The sequence below is a fragment of the Suricata suricatta genome, chromosome 12 (assembly GCF_006229205.1).
Source record: "Suricata suricatta isolate VVHF042 chromosome 12, meerkat_22Aug2017_6uvM2_HiC, whole genome shotgun sequence".
Classification (NCBI taxonomy): domain Eukaryota; kingdom Metazoa; phylum Chordata; class Mammalia; order Carnivora; family Herpestidae; genus Suricata; species Suricata suricatta.
In genome coordinates, this window is record NC_043711.1 from 88,547,992 (window position 1) to 88,566,914 (window position 18,923).

The following is an 18,923-nucleotide window of genomic DNA, read 5'->3' on the forward strand; positions in this document are numbered from 1 at the left end:
AGTTTTATGGGAAAAAAAAGATGTATGAGAGAAAACCCTGGAAAAGAGCCAGGAGACCTGGGGCCTGGCCCTACCAGCTGTGTGCCAATTACTGCCCACCTGTTCCACATCTCCTATGTGTGGAGGACCCTCTCTGAGGCCTGCATATATATATATGTACTTATGTACTCATTTATGAGAGAGAGAGAGAGAGAGAGAGAGAGAGAGAGAGAGAGAGAATGAGAGAGCACGGGTGTATGTGGAAGAGGGGCAGAGAGAGGCAGGACAGAAGATCCAAGGCAAGCTCTGTGCTGATAGCATCCAGCCTGATGCAGGGCTTGGACCCACAAACCATGAGACCATGACCTGAGCTGAAGCTGGACGTTCAACAAACTGAGCCACCCAGGTCCCCCACCCCTAGAGCCCCCTCCCTGGCTTAAGAAAAAGAATTTTTTAAAAATTTAAAAGTATTTTTAAAAGCACTGGTGCAAGAGGGCCTGCCCGTGAAGTGTGCCGCTCACCAAAGCCCATCGAGCTGATGCTGCACCAGAGGGCTGCGGAGCACAGAGGCTTCCCTCTAAACCATACCCTTCTACACCCTGCACCCATCTCACTGTCTGGATTTCTAAGGACTATCTGGTGACCTTCCCCCACAACAAGGTCCAAAACACAACGTGGGTCTTATAATCCAACACAAGGCGGTGATCCCTGGTGGCCTAGGCTGAGGACGCACAAGGTCAGAGACTGGCCCCCCACCAAACCGCCGGGGCTATGAGTCGACTAAGCTACTTTCAGTAGCCTCTCTGTCATTATCCTAGGTAGCACGTCAATTTTAACTTGGGTTTGGAACTCATCCCAAAGGAGCCACTAATCACAAGGACTAAAGCCAAAGGTGAGGGGGCTTACAAATAAAAGCTAGATCATGCGGGGAAGCTCAGCGGAGCGCCTCTCCCTTTTCCCTGCTTTGATAGGTCACTGTCCCGGAAGGAGGAAGCTGTGTCTGTCTCAGTCCCTGAGTGCCACACCTGACGTCAGGCCAGGCATGAACTGAGTTTTTTTGGTCTTTTGGTTGTTTCTGACAATGACAAGGATAAACAGGATTATTTTTGTCCACTCTAATATGTCCTCTTGGGTCTGAAGAAGCAAAAACACCAGTAAAAAAGTTAAAAACCCAATTATTGTTGCTCAGAGTCTCTAATCAATGTGTCTTTGCAAAGCACAGAAATATGTTAGAGTTGTGTAGATTCTTAACATTTAGAAAGTCATCCTAACTTGAAGCCTTATCTAAGAATATACTTAAAAAAATCAAATCTATTTGTTTTTTTGTTACTTGTAATTTTGTATTTTATTCCTGTTAAGTCACTAAAATGAATCTAAACTAAATGCATCAACACAGACTCACTCAGAAGGGTTTTGACAATGACATGAATAAATGGCATGATCTTGAGATCACATTTTTCACATTTATTTATATTTTTGTGGAGTTCCCGAAAAACTAACTGTACCTACACAAAACTGCAGGTTCTTGCCGTTCCCAGGCGTTCCTACTTTGACGGGTTCGAAGCACCTCACTCAGCGGAAGAACAAGCGGCGTCCCCGATGCCGTATCCGGCACCTACCGTACAGAGCGGAGCCTACAGCCTTGACCAAACCACACGGCTGGTGCAAGCAAAGGTGCTACGCCTGTCCTCAACCATCCTCGCTTTTCTAGAATGATCAGAGTTGAGCTACTCTGTCTCAGTTCCAGACCAAGGCCTGTGCCCTTAGGTCTTAAACCACCAGAGGGCGGGCAGGTCCCTCTCAGAAGCCGCACCATCTCCTGACCCTCCCTGGCACGTGACAACTGGCTGACCCAAAGCACCACAGGCCCCACAGACGATACCTTGAACGTGGCCGTTCCCATCTCTGTCGTAATCATCTTTACTCTCGAAATCTAGGTCTTCGGACTTGAGCTCACTTGCTTCTGGAAACGCAGGGAAACCTTTTTTGCCTTCTGCACCTTCCTTCCAAGGGTCTTTCGAGGGCTCGTGCTTTCCCTGAAAGGGCTCTGGCGGAGGAGGGGTGGGCTCACCCTCCACTGTGATACTACTGGTTTTGCTTCGATACAGGTCCGGGGTGTAACCCTTGGAGCTGTCCCCTTCAAACTCCTCGTTCTCGAGGCCACGCGCCCACCTCTCCGTGTGCTTGCAGTGACACTGACAGGCCGTGGGAGGAAAAGCTCCCTGAGGCGTAGGATTCTGGCTCATGGCCTCCACGCATCCTCGCATTGTGTCATCGACAGGGAGGCCTCGGCTCTTGTCCCTTAGGTTATCAGCCGTGGGGTCGGCTCGATGCAAAACCTCGTGCCTTTCCCTCAGGCCTGAGGCCACACCTACATTTTCCTCCTCATTCTCTTCCTCTTCCTCCTCCTCTTCGCTGTGGTTCTGACTCAAAACCAATTTACTTTCTAAACTTTTGTTTTCTAGTAAGTCAATTAACTGCTGGTCTGATGACAGGCTTCTTCTGGAGTCACAGACACTAAGATGGCACATATCTAAAAACCCACTTTCATTTCTCCGATCCAAGGAAGGGGAAGCTAAGTGTTTGGCTTCTAGCTGCCTGATGCTTTCAGGTCTCTGCCCTGCCTCACTGCAGACGTCTCCTTCCCTTGAAAGAGACAGCAACAGATGGTTTCCATTTTTGATGCTCATCTGAGCTACCCCGGCTTCTAAGCTTCCCATCAAAGAGGGCTCTGAAGGTATCTCTGCCTCATGGCCACCCGGCCGGCAGTTCCCATCTTTGATTGCCGCGAGGGCCACAGCATCCTTTCTGGGCTCCGTATCGGTGCTGGAGCTCTCCTGAAGACAGCCTGGCTCTCGACTGAGAGCCTTCTTACCATACATCATGCTCTCCAAGGACTCAGGCAGCAGACTTTCATCATGGGTGATGGAAATGACATCCTGAACTTTGGAAATAAAGTTTTCACAAGTCATGTCAGACAAGCTGCCCCCAGGTGGAGTGAGATGATCATCTCTACTTTCTATTTTCACTAGATTCTCAGGTTCATTTTCAAGGGGCTCTGAAGTCCTGCTCATCTGAGTGTACGTAAGAGATTCGTATAATCTGGAGTTGGTCTGGTAAAGGCAACAGAGGCTTTCTGGTGCCGGCACGTCCGTTCTCTTATGCTGGGCATAGTTTCTGTAGGCATCCAGGAAGGACAGCTGGGGGTCAGTCATGATGTAATAGTCAGTGCGGTTCAGCCCATGCTTGGCGGTGCCGACGAGCAGGTCCCGGTCGTGCTTCCCACACTCCCACCAGACGGGGAGGTAGAGGCTGGGCCGGCAGAGCTGGAGGCGCTCGTGCAGCTGAGGGCACCTCAGCACTTGCTCGCGGACCTTCCGCAGCAGCTCGATGCGGTACAGGGTTCTCGCGGCCCGCTCCTCCGTGATGGGTTCCACATAGATGCTGGGATCTGGGGGACCTGGAAAGCCAACACAGAGCCCATCACTGAAGGCAGCCGCAGGACACCTGCAGCCCACCTGAGCCCCTGCGTCTCTGGTCCCGCGTTTAACCCATCAGCTCCCCAGCACGCAATCCTAGGTATGTGTGCCCTGCTACACGGAAAGGCTGACAATGGAAGGTTTTCAGGAAACAAGGACAGACCCAGTGATGGTGAAAGGAAGCGACACGAGATCTCATTCCGTAAGCATGTACTCCCGTGTCCTCTACCCAAAGTCCTTTACATGTCCTCAGCTCTCATGGCAATGTTGCGCTATACCATCATCAGACCCGCCTAAAGGACAAGGAAGGAGCTCAGACATGCTAACTTGCTCCACCAGGCAGAACCAGGATTTGAGCCCAGGTCTCGTCAGCGGAGCTGCAAGGTCTGGCTCCCTGCGGTCTATCCAGCTCCCTGGTTTTAATGAAATCCCTGTAACTGTGTCCCGCAGGAACAGAAGCGGGGACGTGTGTGCAGGCTGCTGTCAGCCTAGGACGCACGCTGGGCAGGCTCTATGTTTGCTGCAGTTTTCTGACAACACAGTCATACCGTCCAGACCGAGTTTATCTATAAGCGAGAGGCAGGAGAGGGACAACAAGGAGGGAGAAGCTGCTGCAAATCCTAACCAGGAAGCAACTGCTCCGAAGGTGCCCCTGCTGGATCAGGGGATGTTTAAGACACAGCCACTTCCTTCTATGGCTACAAGTCAACACCTGGAAAAATAGTTAAAGTTACTAAGATGTAATCTAAGGAGGGAGCAAAGTTCACCACAGAATTAAATCTGTATGAGATTTAATGATCTGCTGGAAGTTAATTAACAGCAGCCTCCCAATACTGTGAGGTGCTGGTCTGAATTTCAGTTTTTGTTGAAGCCGCATCATTTTGGGAGAGAGATTTTATTTTAGGAGGGTGGACCCAAATGGCAGTCCATGAATTTGTGAAAACCCACTTGACTTTACCGGAATTCTTCAGGTTGGCTCCACTCTTACAATCAGGATTACCTGAAGTGATTCTGTACCTTGAATAAAACGCGTCCCTCCCTTGTATATTGGGGATAAACGGACAGAGAGCTTGCTCACCACCATCCTTCCATGTGGGCAGACGACAGACATTCCGGCACATGGCCACAAAGCTGTAAAAATAGTGCTCCAGACTCTCATCCGACTTCTTGTCCAAACGGGAAATGATGCGGAACTGCGTCCAGTCAAAAGTTTTCTTTTCTTGATCGTAAACAACCCCAAAGGAGGACACTGCTCTGTAGAAGTCTGCTTGCTCTCTCCTAGTCCACCTTGGGATTTAATCAGAAAGGGAGCATGAGCAGTGTTCCCTTAATTAAAAAAAAAAAAAAAAAGCAACAACTACTTAGTGAGGGCCTACTAGGCGAGCCTATAGAGTCAAGAAAGCAGGGAAGGCTGGTTTGCCTACTTTATTATTATTTTTATTTAAGTTAAATTGGGCTGAGAGGCTTATAATGAAAATAGCCTATTACCTTACCACTACTTTCCCATCTCTCAACTTCTTATGGTATTTACCTCTCCATTTCTAAGTCACATGTGCAGACTTACTATCTCTTGGTTCATTAATTTTAGATTACCTAGTTTGTTTCTACTTGTTGGAGATGAAGACTTTTAAAATCTTCATTTAAGATAAAGATGCTTAAATATTTGGTTTTATTTTTTTCCCCCAGTAAGACAACACAGAATCAGAATCCCCGAGGGGCCTTAAAGTCACCTCCCTGCTTTTCCAGATGAGGAGATTGGTCCAGAGAAGGGAAGCGACTTCCTCAGCCACACATCTCCCCTTTTTCACACAGGCTTTCTTCCAGCCTTATGTACGTAGGTAGCTGAAATGTAGGACACGAAGATTCTCTAGCCTCTACATCCCACAGGGTTAAGATAATGATGTAAGGTGGTCTGAATATTATACCCGGCCCACAGTCTTTATGAAGGGGCTCTTGGTACAGAGCTCTCTACCAGCAGAGGGAGTCAGGCCAGGAGTGGGGTGAGGCCAGGAGTGGGGTGAGGGAGTCACTGGAAGAATGAGAAGCAGGCAAGAAGGGCTCAGGTTCTCTTTGGAGCTGTGAAAGATGGAAGGAATATTCTCCCTGAATCACCAAATTCTATAAAGTCAGAAGGCATACATAGAAGTAATTGAATATTTTTTCTTCTTTGGTGTTCTTTTAACTCACTGGATGTTACATCAGAAGGATGGATAGATGGGGTGCCTGGGTGGCTAAGTCGGTTGAATGTCTGACTTCAACTCAGGTCATCTCACAGTTCAGGAGTTCGAGCCCTGCATCAGGCTCTGTGCTGTCTCTCTCTGCGCACCACCCCCCTCCCCTGCCACTCGTGCTCTCTCTCTCTCTCTCTCTCAAAAATAAACATTAAAAAACATTAGAAAAGAAAAAAAAAAGAAGGATGGATAGAAAGACTTAAAAGAACTACAACTCTGTTGATTCATTTCTGGTGGCATCATTCCTAGCCTGTGCTGGCCTTCTGTACCCATTTTAAGCGTAATTCTCAGATGGGCAAGTAACTCCTGGTCACCTGTCCCCCCCGGGCGGGTATCTTAACAGGACTTACTGCTTTCAAAGGCTTGATAAGAACTGGTAGTTACAATATGGCACCCTTACCACACACTATTCACTTCGCTGCTAAAAGAACTTGGTCTGACATATGCTAATTTTAAACCATATTTCCAGGGAGTGGGGTCCAACTTAAAGAAGGGGGTCAAGTTAGAAAATCATAGAAGTCTGGGAATTGGGAACCAAACTGTTTCCTCGATCTTACCAACTTCCCAGTCGGCATGACCACACCATCGCAGCTGGAGCCTGGACAGGATTGGTTCTGGAGGCCTCCTAACTTCACGTGAGAACATTAAATACAGTCGGGCTCTAGCAAACAGCTTTCCCTTGTCATCTGTACTCAGTGGGCTGCTCTGCGTGCCCTTCTGGTCACTGGCTTTTACCTTTTCTGAGCTTCCTTGTTGATGAGATCCACTTCTGAGGTTCTCCTGAACATCTCTTCCTGGACCCAGTATCCTTGGTTGCCTGGTCCCAGAATTTCCGGGCGGCAGAGTTCCTTGCGGTTACAGCGCTGGTACACGGTGACCAGACGTCTGAGGCGCGCCGTGAGAGCAGACGGAACTGGCCAGGGGGATTTGTCTGGGTCGGAGCCATCCTGGGCTTCAAACATCAGTGAGGATATTAGTACTGACAAACAGAACCAAAAACAGAGGTGGCTGTTTCTGTCGTTTTGGTTAAGTAAAAACCAAGCTGACTCAGGAAGCTGATCTATCAGCTCTGGAGCTGGGCACAGCGGGAAGGCCTGAGTGCTGCGGCAGGAACAGCTTCAGGCTGCCGCTGGCTCCGTCATCTCCCACACGCATGGAGGCAGGACCAATCTGGGGGCCTGCTCTAAGGCGTGGAGACAAGCAGGCCCTCGGTGGAACTAGGGGCTTTTGTGGAGCTGGGCCTTCTGACTGCCAAACACCCTATGAAGTCTGAATTCAGAAGAAAACAGACCACACCAAACCAATCCCCCCTAACTTTTCTCCCCTCAAATTAATTAAATGAATACATGAAACCACAATTCCTTTTTCTCTGACTCCAGCCTGACCTCAGCTATCACTGATCCTGCTTCTGAATTTCAAGGACAGGTGGGGGAAGCTTGCCAGAGCCACGTTAAAGCTCTAGGTGTGAGTCCGCGAGGGTCTCGTGAAGGTCAACTTACTTGGCTCTTTGAAAGAGCCTCCTTAGAAAGAGCCCTCTACTACATGCGTACTCCAGGCTAACTCACACCGGGACCTTCCTCTGCTTGGCCTTCAGGAGGACACAGTCTCACCTGCCCGGCTGTCATCCTTCTTTTCGCCAAAAACGCCATCCCCTCCATCGCTGGAACTCTCCTAGGGATCAACGGAGCACAGCTGCAGCCCAAGACAAACCGGCTCAGGCAGCAGGAGACCTCCCCGACCCACAAACACCTCAAAGACTGAAATGGTCCCCGGTCCATAAAGCTTACTCATGCAGTTTTAGAAGAACCAGAAAGCAGCTTATTCAAAAATACACATTTTTTCCCTAGAACTGCGTGGAATGATTCTGCTTGCAGAGAATTAGCTTAAAGAGCGATGAGCTGGCATGCTCCCCTGGCAATTACATTTCACAAGCACTATTTTAGCTGCAAATTTAAATATTTGCTTCACTATCGTCTCTTGCAATCTAATACTGTCATTTCACCAAGGTTGTGCCTGCATCTGGGGTTCTCATTTTGTGCTGTAAAAAAGTATGCTCGCGTTCATTACAGTTCGTTCCCTTCACAGCAACAGATGCTCTTTTCCTAAAACGTGACTGTGCTCCAGACACGGGACCTGCTGGCACAAAAGCCCCAGAAATTTAAAATTGAAATCACAACCGAGGCTCCAAGTGAAGCTGGAGTAATTGCGCAGGCACAGAGCTTATCCACGGCGGAGCATTTGTCAAACTGGCTCTAATGGACTCCGTTACAGATCCTCCCCCTCGGTCCCAGGAAGGGAACCTCATACATAAGGTGCGTGGGGAAGTTTGGGGGTGGGAGAGGAGGCAGTGCTATTTTTCATCTGGACTCCATCTTTAACGTGGTAACTTACTACCCCTTTGATTAACATCTTTTGACCTGAATGAATGACGGAAGAGAATAGTCGCAAGATTCAAGACTTTGGCTGTGCCAGGGAGGGTCAGATGAGAGGAAGGCTCAACAGTCTGTGGCCTGCAGACTGTTGCTGTGCGACCTTTGAGCTAAGATTAGTTTTTACAGTTTTTAATGTTTATTTTTGAGAGAGACAGAGTGTGAGCGGGAGAGGGGCAGAGAGAGAGGGCGACACAGAATCTGAAACAGGCTGGAGGCTCCGAGCTGTCAGCACAGAGCTCGACACGGGGCCCGAACCTGAGAACTGTGAGATCATGACCTGAGCCGAAGTCAGATCTTAACTGACTGAGCCAACCAGGCACCCCAAGTTTTTACAGTGTTTATACCTCTGAGGATTAGAAGAAAAAGAAGACAAAGCAGAAGAAGAAAAGGGGGAAGGAGGAAAGGGAGGAGAATATGTGACAGACTGGATGTAGCGTCCAGACCTACACAGTCCTCCTCCTGGACCAGCACACGCGGCACATCACCTAGGTTCCAGGGGAATGGAGAGACACCTACGATTGGCAATGCTCAAAATCCTCACCACTCTCTTAGGCCTCTAATTCCAATGAAGATGCAGAAAGAGAAAACTCTGGAAAGGCAAAAAGGAGCATGGGCACATTTTCACTCTTCCAAAATAGTGATAATAGCTACACCATAAGAACTATGTGTTACTTAAGCACACGTGAAACTGGATGTAGCGGCCAGTGGCCACTCTTTCCGTGGCTTTCATTTAATTATCAGGACTGCTTCATGAGGTAGAGACTATGACTCTCCTCATTTTACAGATGCAGAAAACAAGCCCTGGAAAGGTTCTGTAACTTGCCCACGGTCACATGGCTAGCAAGTGGCAGGGCTGGGTTAGTAGTCCGAGGTACCTGGGTGGCTCAGTCAGTTGAGCATCCGACTTTGGCTCAGGTCGTGATCTTGCAGTCCATGAGTTTGAGCCCCCCCATGTCGGGCTCTGTGCTGACAGCTCAGAACCTGGGACCTGCTACGGATTCTGTATCTCCTATGTCTCCTTCAGATTCTATGTGGCCCTCCCCCCACACACTCTGCCTCTCTCTCAAAAATAAATAATAAAAGCAAAGCAAAGCAACAAACCAACCCCACACACAGCTGTCTGGTGACAGCTTATACTTTTAACCACTCCAACCAGCCAAAAAAAGAGGTGGGGGGCAAAACGCAAGTCTGGGTTGAAATTCTGTTTTAAGAGAGTGAAACATACTTAGAATTGGAGAACACCAGTTCAGTCTCTCTTCCTCGGCCCAAACTGTTTCCTGCCATTTAATAGTGTCAGTGAAGAGTGGAAACCCCAAGCTGATCTACTTTACTATTAAAAAATAAACCATTTATTTACTCATTCTGAGAGAGGGAGAGAAAGAATCCCAAGCAGGTTCCAAGCTGTCAGTGCAGGGCCCGCATGGGGCTTGATCTCACAAACTGGGAGAGCTCATGACCTGAGCTGAAATTAAGAGTTGGACGCTTAAACAGCTGAGCCACCCAGCCTCCCTGTATTGTACCATTGTGAAGGGGCCAGCGCTGCCGGATCCAAATCAGATGGGGGGAAAGAAAGCCACAAGGTAACTTTTGAGCTTGCTACTGAAGCACACATAGGAGTCTGCCAGGAGAACTTGAGAGCTCTCTGTGAGAGAGAAGAGGACATACAAAGGAGGCATTAAAAAGATCCCCCAGTGACTTTCATTTTACAGGAAAAATCAAGCATTCTACTTTTTTAAAAAAATGTGTATTTATTAATTTTGAGAGCGAGCGAGCTCGATGCAGGGCTCCATCTCATGACCTTAGCTGAAATCAAGAGGTGGACGTTTAACCTACTGAGCCACCCAGGTGCCCCCAACCATTCTATTCTTGCATAAATGTCATGTAAAGAGTAGATATACGCCAAATGTCATTAACATAAAACTCAAGGATTTTATTATGAAAAGATTGCAGAAGTAGAAAAAGACTGAGTAGGGGAGCCATTGTTTTGTGTCCCTCTAGCCAGTGGGACTTTTTTAAAAAGTTATTTATCTATTTTGAGAGAGAGAGAGAATGAATAGGGGAGGAAGAGAGGGAAGGAGAGAGAGAATCTCCAGCAGGCTAAGTCCAACACAGGGCTCAATCTCACGACTCTGGGATCAGGACACGAGCAGAAATCAAAAGCTGGACACTCAAACGAATGAGCCAACCAGGTGTCCCAGTAGGCCTTTTTTTGGAGCTGATAGAAACTAGTTCAGCTTCCTCCTCTCTAGAATGGGATAAAGGTAATGTCTAACTGAAGGGGAAACGTGCTTTGTTAGTTTGGAAGTCGTCCACATGCAAATATTACTGTTTGAGTTTGGAGAACCCTCTAATTCTGAACTTGTAAAGAAAGGCAGAGAAACTAGGGGTACTTCACCCAAAAAGATATTTAAAGAGATTACGGTAGCTAGCTGGCCTCAAGAATTTAAAATACCATCAGAGAGGAGAGAAAGAACAGTTTTGTTTTTTGCAGCCCCATAAGAAAATGAAACAGAATCTATGAACCAGCTAGGAGCCAGATTTCCGAGGCAGGATAAGGGAAGTTTCACCCCTCGATGAAATGGGCTTCCCTGGAGGAGAGCACATTTCCCCGCTTCTTCCCATGCACTCTCAGGATTACCAAACCCACCCGGAATGGCTTCTGACAGCAAGGCTGCAGAGGGGATGGAACGTTCAGAGACCACTCAGACGTGTGTTAGGGTTCCTTGCAATCCTGGGATGGTGCCAAGCTACTACCCACACCCCCGTGTGTGCCCAGGTCTGTTTAATTCAGAGGAATTTGCCTAGTTACGGACGACAGGCTCTTTGGGCATCTTTAACCCTGCCTGCTAATCTGTCCAAGAGCAGAACCGGGAGAAGGAAACACCCACCCAGTGTCTTTGGGGCAGGAGGTCTGGGATGGGAGAGAAGCAGGGGTGGGACAACTGACCCAGATGTTGGCTGTTCATCCACGTTTGTTATTTTAGCAGATGGACGAGAAGTCATGCTTAATCTGTTTATAATCTGTCCACCTCGAAATCTGGGAGAAGCCACTCCCCGTTCTGTCTGCTTTTGATTATATTCTAGAGCCCAGGTTTTAGGGACTTCAAAAGCAAAATAAATAATACGGGCATTAATTACATGAATGAATACAATGTAGTTCCAGAAGAGTTCAACCCTACTGTAAGAAAACGAGTTATTTTGCAATCCTGCCACAACCCTTTCAGTGCCCAGATCTCTCCAAGGTTGAAGACTGACCGGCTAAGCGTATAAACATGACCGTGAACAGCTTTCAGAGCTGGGCTGGCCTGTAGTCAGTCTACGGATGCCTTTCCACAGAAGGGCAAGTGTGTGTATGTACAGCTGAAATACCTTCTACTTTCCTGACTATGCACAGAATACTTGATTAGAGAACAGAAAAGCAGAATATCTAGAAGACATCTAGTCTGAACTCTATCCTCTGGTAGCTGTGAGAATTTGGCAAAGTTCTTTGAACCCTGGGCCTAACTCCACAATAACATCAGAAGTGTTTACTGTACTCGGCCGAGGTGAGGATTGATGGAAACAAATAGAAAAAGTGCTTTGGAAAGAGTAAATTTGCATTTCATTTCTTTGGTACTTGACTTGCTTCTATGGAAAAACATATCCCAAATTCCAGACAAAAGGGGTAACAGGATAAGCTAGGGACCGGAATGGCAGAACTTGGATTTTAATTGTCAACATTAGAACCCAACTTCCTTCAGGTCAGGGTCAGAAGTTTCAAGCTGATCTGCTTCAATCCACTGCTTCTCAAACCATGGGGAGACATGGAAACATATCTTTGAACAATAATCATCTCCTACTTTGGGGAAGTGATGTCATTGTTACTGTTATAGGAATCAGAGCTGATGGAAGCCAAAGTAAATATCCCACATGCTCCCAACTAGAACCAAAAGAAAAGAATGGACAACGTTTGCGTGGTGATGAGGAGTAGATGAGAGATTATCCTGGCAATGGACTCTGTTGGGGACAACTATACAGTAACCCCTGGGATTCAGAATCCATGAAACTCTACCAGATTCATTTGCTCCACAACTCAAAGCCAGAGAACATGTGTGGCCAAATGGTGCTGGGGTCCTGGTGAGATTTCAGTCTGCTTATGCAAAGCTCCAGAAACTCATTTGTAAAATGCAATGCAGACTTGTGCTTCTAGGAAAATACACATTTCCCTATTCCTCACTCTAAGTATATTTAAACCCTCCAGACGTTATGTATGAACAAACATAAGAAAACTCTGAAAGGTGAAGGCAAGGCAAACCAACTAGGGATTGGAGACCCAGGGAATGACACAGAGGTGACCTTCAGGGTTTCCTTTTTTTGCCTTATATATCCTATATCTGGAGGTAAAGAAGCTGACTACCTGGAAATGCCAAAGGGTGCAGATGAAAAAAAGCCCCAACAAAAGTCTGTTCTCCTTAGCAAGGGACCAGGAAAAAAGCAGGTTAGGAATGCATGTAATTGTTTAGACAATATCCACTATACTGTAGTCCAACAACACAAAACTCTGGCTCAACACATCCATGCCAGCAAAGGCCAAGTTGAGAATCTAGACTTCTACCCTTCACAGGCTGTAATAGGGCACCCCATGCCCCTGATGCAGTGGTGTCAAAAAGCCAACTAGGGAGCTGGGACTTCCATCCCTGAGAAAGAGTAATGAGGTCCCCATCCCCACCCACAGTATCAGCAAAGACAATGTATAGTAGAACTTCCTTTTGCCCAGCAATAATGAGAAACATCCCCCTCAGGTTTCACTGGGAGCTGACTGGAAACATGAACTTCTGCTCCTATCTGGTAGTGACATAGTGGTACCTGCCCCCTACCCTGTTTCCCTAAAAGAGAGGGTTCAGAAGTAGTCACCTAAAAGAGAAGTTTTAATTAAGATCCCGAGTCTTAAAATATAATACCAAAATGTCCAGAATTCAGTAAAAAAAAAAATCACTTATCATATCAAGAACCAGTAAGATATCAAACAGAATGAAAAGAAACAATTAAATACTGCCACTGAAATGACAGAAATCTTAGAATTTGACGTAAGAATTTAAAGCAATCATCAATGAACAGGTCTGAACATGCTTGCCACATAAAAAAAAACAAAGTCTCAGCAAAGAAACAGAGATCCAAAGAAGAACCAAAAAGAAATTTTAGATTTGAAAAATACAATAACCAAAAGTAGGCCCCCAAACAAAACAAAACAAAAAACAACTCAGTCTCGATGAACAGGCTCAAGAGCAGAATGGAGGAGAAAGAAATCAGTGAACTCGAAGACAGAAAAACAGAAAGAACCCAATGTAAACACCAGAGAAAAATAGAAAAAAAAATTAGAGTGTCAAGAACCCGTGGGACTGTAGCAAAAGTTCTAACATTCATATCATCAGTCTTGGGAGAAAAGGAGAACGAAAAGGCTCAAAGAAATAATAGCTGAAAACTCTCCAAATGTGGCAAAAGACTTAAACCTACAGATTCAAGATGCTGAGAAAATCCCAAACAGGTTGAAGTCAAAGAAATCTACACACACAAAAAATCATGGTTAAGCTTCTGAAAGCTAAGGATAAAGAAAAAATCTTGAAAGCAGCAAGAGAGAAAAGATGCCTTACATATGGGGAAAAAACAAATGGAATGACACCAGAGATCTCATCAGAAACCATGGAGGCCAGAAGGAAGTAGCACAACATTTTTCAAGAGCTAAAAGAAAAGAATGGTCAACCCACAATCCTATATCCAATGAAAATATCCTTCAGGAATGAAAAGGGTATTAAGATAGTCTCGGACAAAGAAAAACTAAGAGAAATGTCAACCAGACCTACCCTAAAAGAATGGCTAAAGGAATTTCCCTAAACAGAAACAGAATACCTTGGACCACCAGAAATAAGAAAGAAAATACAATAGACTCTCCTCCTCTTGAATTTTCTAAACTACATGGACAGTTGTGGCATTGTCTGATATAGTTCTAAATGTATGCAGAAGAAATATTTAAGACCATTATATATATATAATAAATAGGGGGAAGGTAACGAAACAAAACTGGAAGTAAGGTTTCTACACTTCCCTTGAACTGGGGTATGATGCTAGCACTGGACTGTGATATATTGTGTATATATAATATCTAGAATAACTATCAAAAAGCCGTTAAAAAATAATATAGATAAAAAAGGAATCCTAAAAGTATTCAAGGAACTAAGAGGAAGGGAGGAAAAAGAAAACAGAATCAAAAATTGGAGAAAATAATAAATCAACAGACTTAAAAATGTCTCAATAATTACATTAAATATTAATGGCTAAATACACCAACTAAAAGACAGATATTGGCATAACACATGAAAAAGTGTGATGCAACTCTATGCTGTCTATAGGAAACTCACTTCAAGTATAATGATAAAAGTAGGCTGAAAGTAAAAAAAAAAAAAAAAGGAAGAAGTTATAAGATGCAAACATTAATCAAAGGAAACCAGGAGTAGCTATATTAATATCTGGTACAATACACTTCTGAGCAGAGCAAGTTTTCAGAGGCAGAGATGGATACTACACAATGATAGCAGAGTCAATCCACTTAAGAAGACAAATGTGTATGAACCAAACAAAGAGCTGCAGAATTTGTGAAGCAAAACCTGATACAAGTGAAAGGAAAAGAAGACAAATTGATTATTATTTACAGACTTCAATACTCCTCTCACAACAACTAATGAAACAACTAGACAGGAAAACATTAAGGATACAGAAGAACTTAACAACACTATCAACCAGCATGATCTAATTGACATTTATGCAATTATGTCACATAACTGCACCTAACAACAGTACAATACACATGATTTTTCAAGTGCCCATGGAATGTACACCAAGACTGATCATATCCTGGGTCATAAAACAAACCTTAACAATTTTAAAACAACTAAATAATAGTTTGTCTTCTGAACATCACAGGATCAAACTAGAAATATAAGACTTAAAAAAAAAGACTAAAAAAATTAAGTGGGACACCTGGGTGGCTCAGTTAGTTAAGCCTTCAACTCTTGGTTTTGGGTCAGGTCATGATCTCATGGTTCATTAGAGCCCTTCACTGGGCTCTGTGCTAACAGCATGAAGCCTGCTTCGGATTCTCTCTCTCCTTCTCTCTCTGCCTCTCCCCTGCTTGCTCTTTCTCCCTCTCTCAAAATACTTTATGTAAAAGAAAGAAAAAGAAAAAACCCGGAAAGAAAATAGGAAAATCTCCAAACACTTGGAAACTAAATAATACATGTCTAATGATCCATGGATGGAAAAGGAAGTCTCACTAGAATTTTTTTTAATTAAAAAAAAATTTTTTTAACATCTTTATTTTGAAAGACCGAGAGAGACAGATCATGAGCAGGGGAGAGGCAGAGAGAGATGGACACACAGAATCAGAAGTAGGCTCCAGGCTCTGAGCTGTCAGCACAGAGCCCGACGCAAGGCTTGACCCATGAACTGTGAGATCATGACCTGAGCCAAAGTCAGCTGCTTAACCGACTGAACCACCCAGGTGTCTCTTAAAAAATTTTTTTAACATTTATTTATTTTTGAGAGACAGAGAGACAGGGTGTGAGCAGGGGAGGGCAGAGAGAGAGGGAGACACAGAATCCAAAGCAGGCTCCAGATTCTGAGCTGTCAGCCCAGAGCCTGATGCGGGGTTTGAACTCATGAACCGTGAGATCATGACCTGAGCCGAAGTCAGCTGCTTAACTGATTGGGCCACCCAGACATCCCTCAATAGAAAAATTTTAAAAAATATATTAAAGTGAATGAAAATGAGAATAGAACATAGCAAAATTTTGTGGGATATAGATAAAGTAATGCTGAGAGGGAAATTTATAGCGGTGAATGCATACATTAAACAAAAAGGAAAGTCCCAAATGGTAATTAAGGCTCCAATCCAAAAACCTAGAACAAGAAAAGGAAAATAAAACTAGGGCAAGCAGAAGGAAGGGAGTAATAAGGAGTAGAAATCAAGGAAATTTAATAATTTTTGAAATGTATTATCTATCATCTTTGAGAGAGAGACAGAGAAAGAGAGCATGCACATATAAGTGGGGCGGAGAGGGGTGGAGGGGAGAGAGAATCTTAAGCAGGCTCCACACTGAGCATGGAGCCCAGTGCAGGGCTTGATCTCACAACTGTGAGATCATAACCGGAGCCCAAGTCAGGAGTTGGACATTTAACCAACTGAGCCACCCAGGCACTGCTGAAATCAATGAAATTTTTTTTAATGTTTTATTTATTTTTGATACAGAGAGAGACAGAGCATAGAGAAGGAGGGGCAGAGAGAGAAGGAGACACAGAACCGGAAGCAGGCTCCAGGCTCTGAGCTAGCAGTCAGGTCAGCACAGAGCCTGACGCGGGGCTCGAACCCACGAACTTGAGATCTGACCTGAGCCGAAGTTGGAGGCTTAACCGACTGAGCCACCCAGGCACCCCATCAATGAAATTTTTAAGAGAGAAGACAAAGAGCTGATTATTTAAGAAGATACAGTAGACATATCTCTAGCAAGCCAGATAAAGAAAAAACCAAGACATATATTACCAATATCAAAACTAAACAGTGAATAGCACTATAATTCTGCAACTACCAAAAGGATAAGAGAATACTATGAACAACTCAACCCACATAAATTTGACAACTTGGCTGAAACAGACCACGTATCTTGAAAAACACAAACTATCACAACTTACTCAATATAAAATAGAAAACTGGATTCATAATTTTAAAGCTCCCTCAAAAAAAGAATTTCCAAGTCAGTTACTGGAGAATTCTACTAAATATTTAAAGACTTAATACCAATTCTAGACAACTTCTATCATAAAATAGTTGGAGGGAACACCTAACTCGTTTATAAAGTTAACATTATCACCCTGATATCAAAAGCACACAAAGATAGTACTGAAAGACAACTACAGACCAACATCCCTCATGAATATAGATACAAAAAGCCTCAACAAATTATGAGCAAGCAGAATTCAGTAACACGAATTATATACCACATCCGAGTAGAGTTTATCCCAGTTTATCCAGGGATGCAAGGCTGATACAATATTTGAAAACAATCAATGTAATCTAACATATTAATAGGCTAAACAAGAAAGACCACACAATCATATTAATTGGCACAAAAAATGCATTTGACAAAATTCAACATCTATTCATGACAAAAATTCTCAGAAAACTAGGACTGCCTCATTTTCAATACAGGACATCTACAAAAACCTATAACTAACATTATGCATAATGATGAAAGACTGAATGTCTTCCTCTGTCAGGAACAAAGAAAGAATATCTGCTCTCAGCACTCATTCAACACGGCGCCAGAAGTTCCAGAGAGCGCAATATGGCAAGAAAAAGAAATACCAGGCAGATAGATCAGAAAAGAAGAAATGACACTATCCCTATTCACAGATGACATGGTTGCTGATGTATGGAATTTCAAGAAATCTAAAAAACCCTAAAACTGATAACTGCATTAAACAATTTTGCAGGATACAAGATAACATAACATTATTTACTATCGTACCAAAGAAAATTAGTCAGATGTAAATCTATAAATATGTACAGAAATTGTTTGCTGAAAAACTAAGAAATGGTGATAAAAGAAATCAGAGATCAAAATAAATGGACACACGGTAAGATACAATATAGTAAAAAATCAATAGTGTAAAGGTCAATTCTCCTCGAAGTGATATACGGGTTTAATGGACTCCTAGCAAGATGCCAGCAAGAACTTTTATAGCTACAGATAAGATTATCCTAAAATTTATATGGAAAGGCAAAGGCACAAGAAAAGCTAAAACAATTTTGAAAAAGAAGTGGGAGGAATCAGTGTAACTAATTTTAAGACTTATGCTACGGCTACAATAATTGATACGACAGGCTACTACTGGCAGAGGAGTAGACAGAACAACAGAACAGAGTAGCAAACCCAGAAACAGATCACAGCTCAATGGATATTTTGACTAAGGTACAAAAGCAATTCAATGTGGAAAAGATAGTTTTTTTAAACAAATGGTTTAGAGCAACTGGACAGCAACAGGTTAAGAAAAAAAAAAAAGAACCTTAATCTAATTCTCTCCATTTATATGAAAATAAACTTAAAATGGATCATGGATTTACATGTTAAACTCAAAAACTGTTAGTAGAAAACATAGAAGAAAATGGTCAGGATCTAAAAACCAGCAGAATTCTCATACTTAAAAACCAGCAGAATTCTCATACTTCAAGACCAACAGCATGATCCACACAGAGAAAAATTAGTAAGCTGAGCTTCATCGAGATTAAAAACTGTGAATGAGATAAAAAGACAAACTACAGGTGGGAGCAAATACTTGGCAATCACATGTCTGACAGAAGACTGGAGTCTGGAATACATACAGAACTCTCACAACAGAAAAACAAAGAAACAATGCATTTAGTAAATGGGCAAAGGACATGAAGAAACATTGCTTACAGGTGGCAATGAATCCTATTAAAAGCTAAAAGGTGACAACACCGAAAGCTAATAAAAGATGAAGAGGTGCAGCACTCCTACATGGTCGGGGGGAATATGAAGGGATACAGCCACTCTGGAAACAGCTTGGCAGCTTAAAAAAAAAAACCTAAACATGCAATAACCATACGACCCAGGAATTGTACTTCTGGACATTTACTCCACAGAAATGGAAATGTACAGCCACACAAAATCTGTACATAAATGTTTATAGAGGGATTTGTAAAGGTCAAAGGCTGGAGACAATGCACATACCCTGCACGTGGATGAATGGTA

The 18,923-nt window shown here is 44.0% G+C and overlaps 1 protein-coding gene across 4 annotated transcripts in view; it reads right to left on the minus strand.

The window, feature by feature from the left end:
- Nucleotides 1-18,923, minus strand: part of CHD6 (chromodomain helicase DNA binding protein 6) — a 151,056-nt gene that overhangs the window by 16,187 nt on the left and 115,946 nt on the right. For 3 of the 4 annotated variants that reach the window (XM_029915998.1, XM_029915997.1, XM_029915995.1), the window contains 4 exons: nucleotides 7,300-7,360; nucleotides 6,425-6,668; nucleotides 4,537-4,745; nucleotides 1,862-3,439 (listed from right to left, as the gene is read on the minus strand). In XM_029915998.1, coding sequence (XP_029771858.1) covers nucleotides 1,862-3,439; nucleotides 4,537-4,745; nucleotides 6,425-6,668; nucleotides 7,300-7,360 — 2,092 coding nt within the window. The remainder of the gene's footprint in view (nucleotides 1-1,861; nucleotides 3,440-4,536; nucleotides 4,746-6,424; nucleotides 6,669-7,299; nucleotides 7,361-18,923) is intronic. The other variant, XM_029915996.1, reaches the window with a different exon arrangement.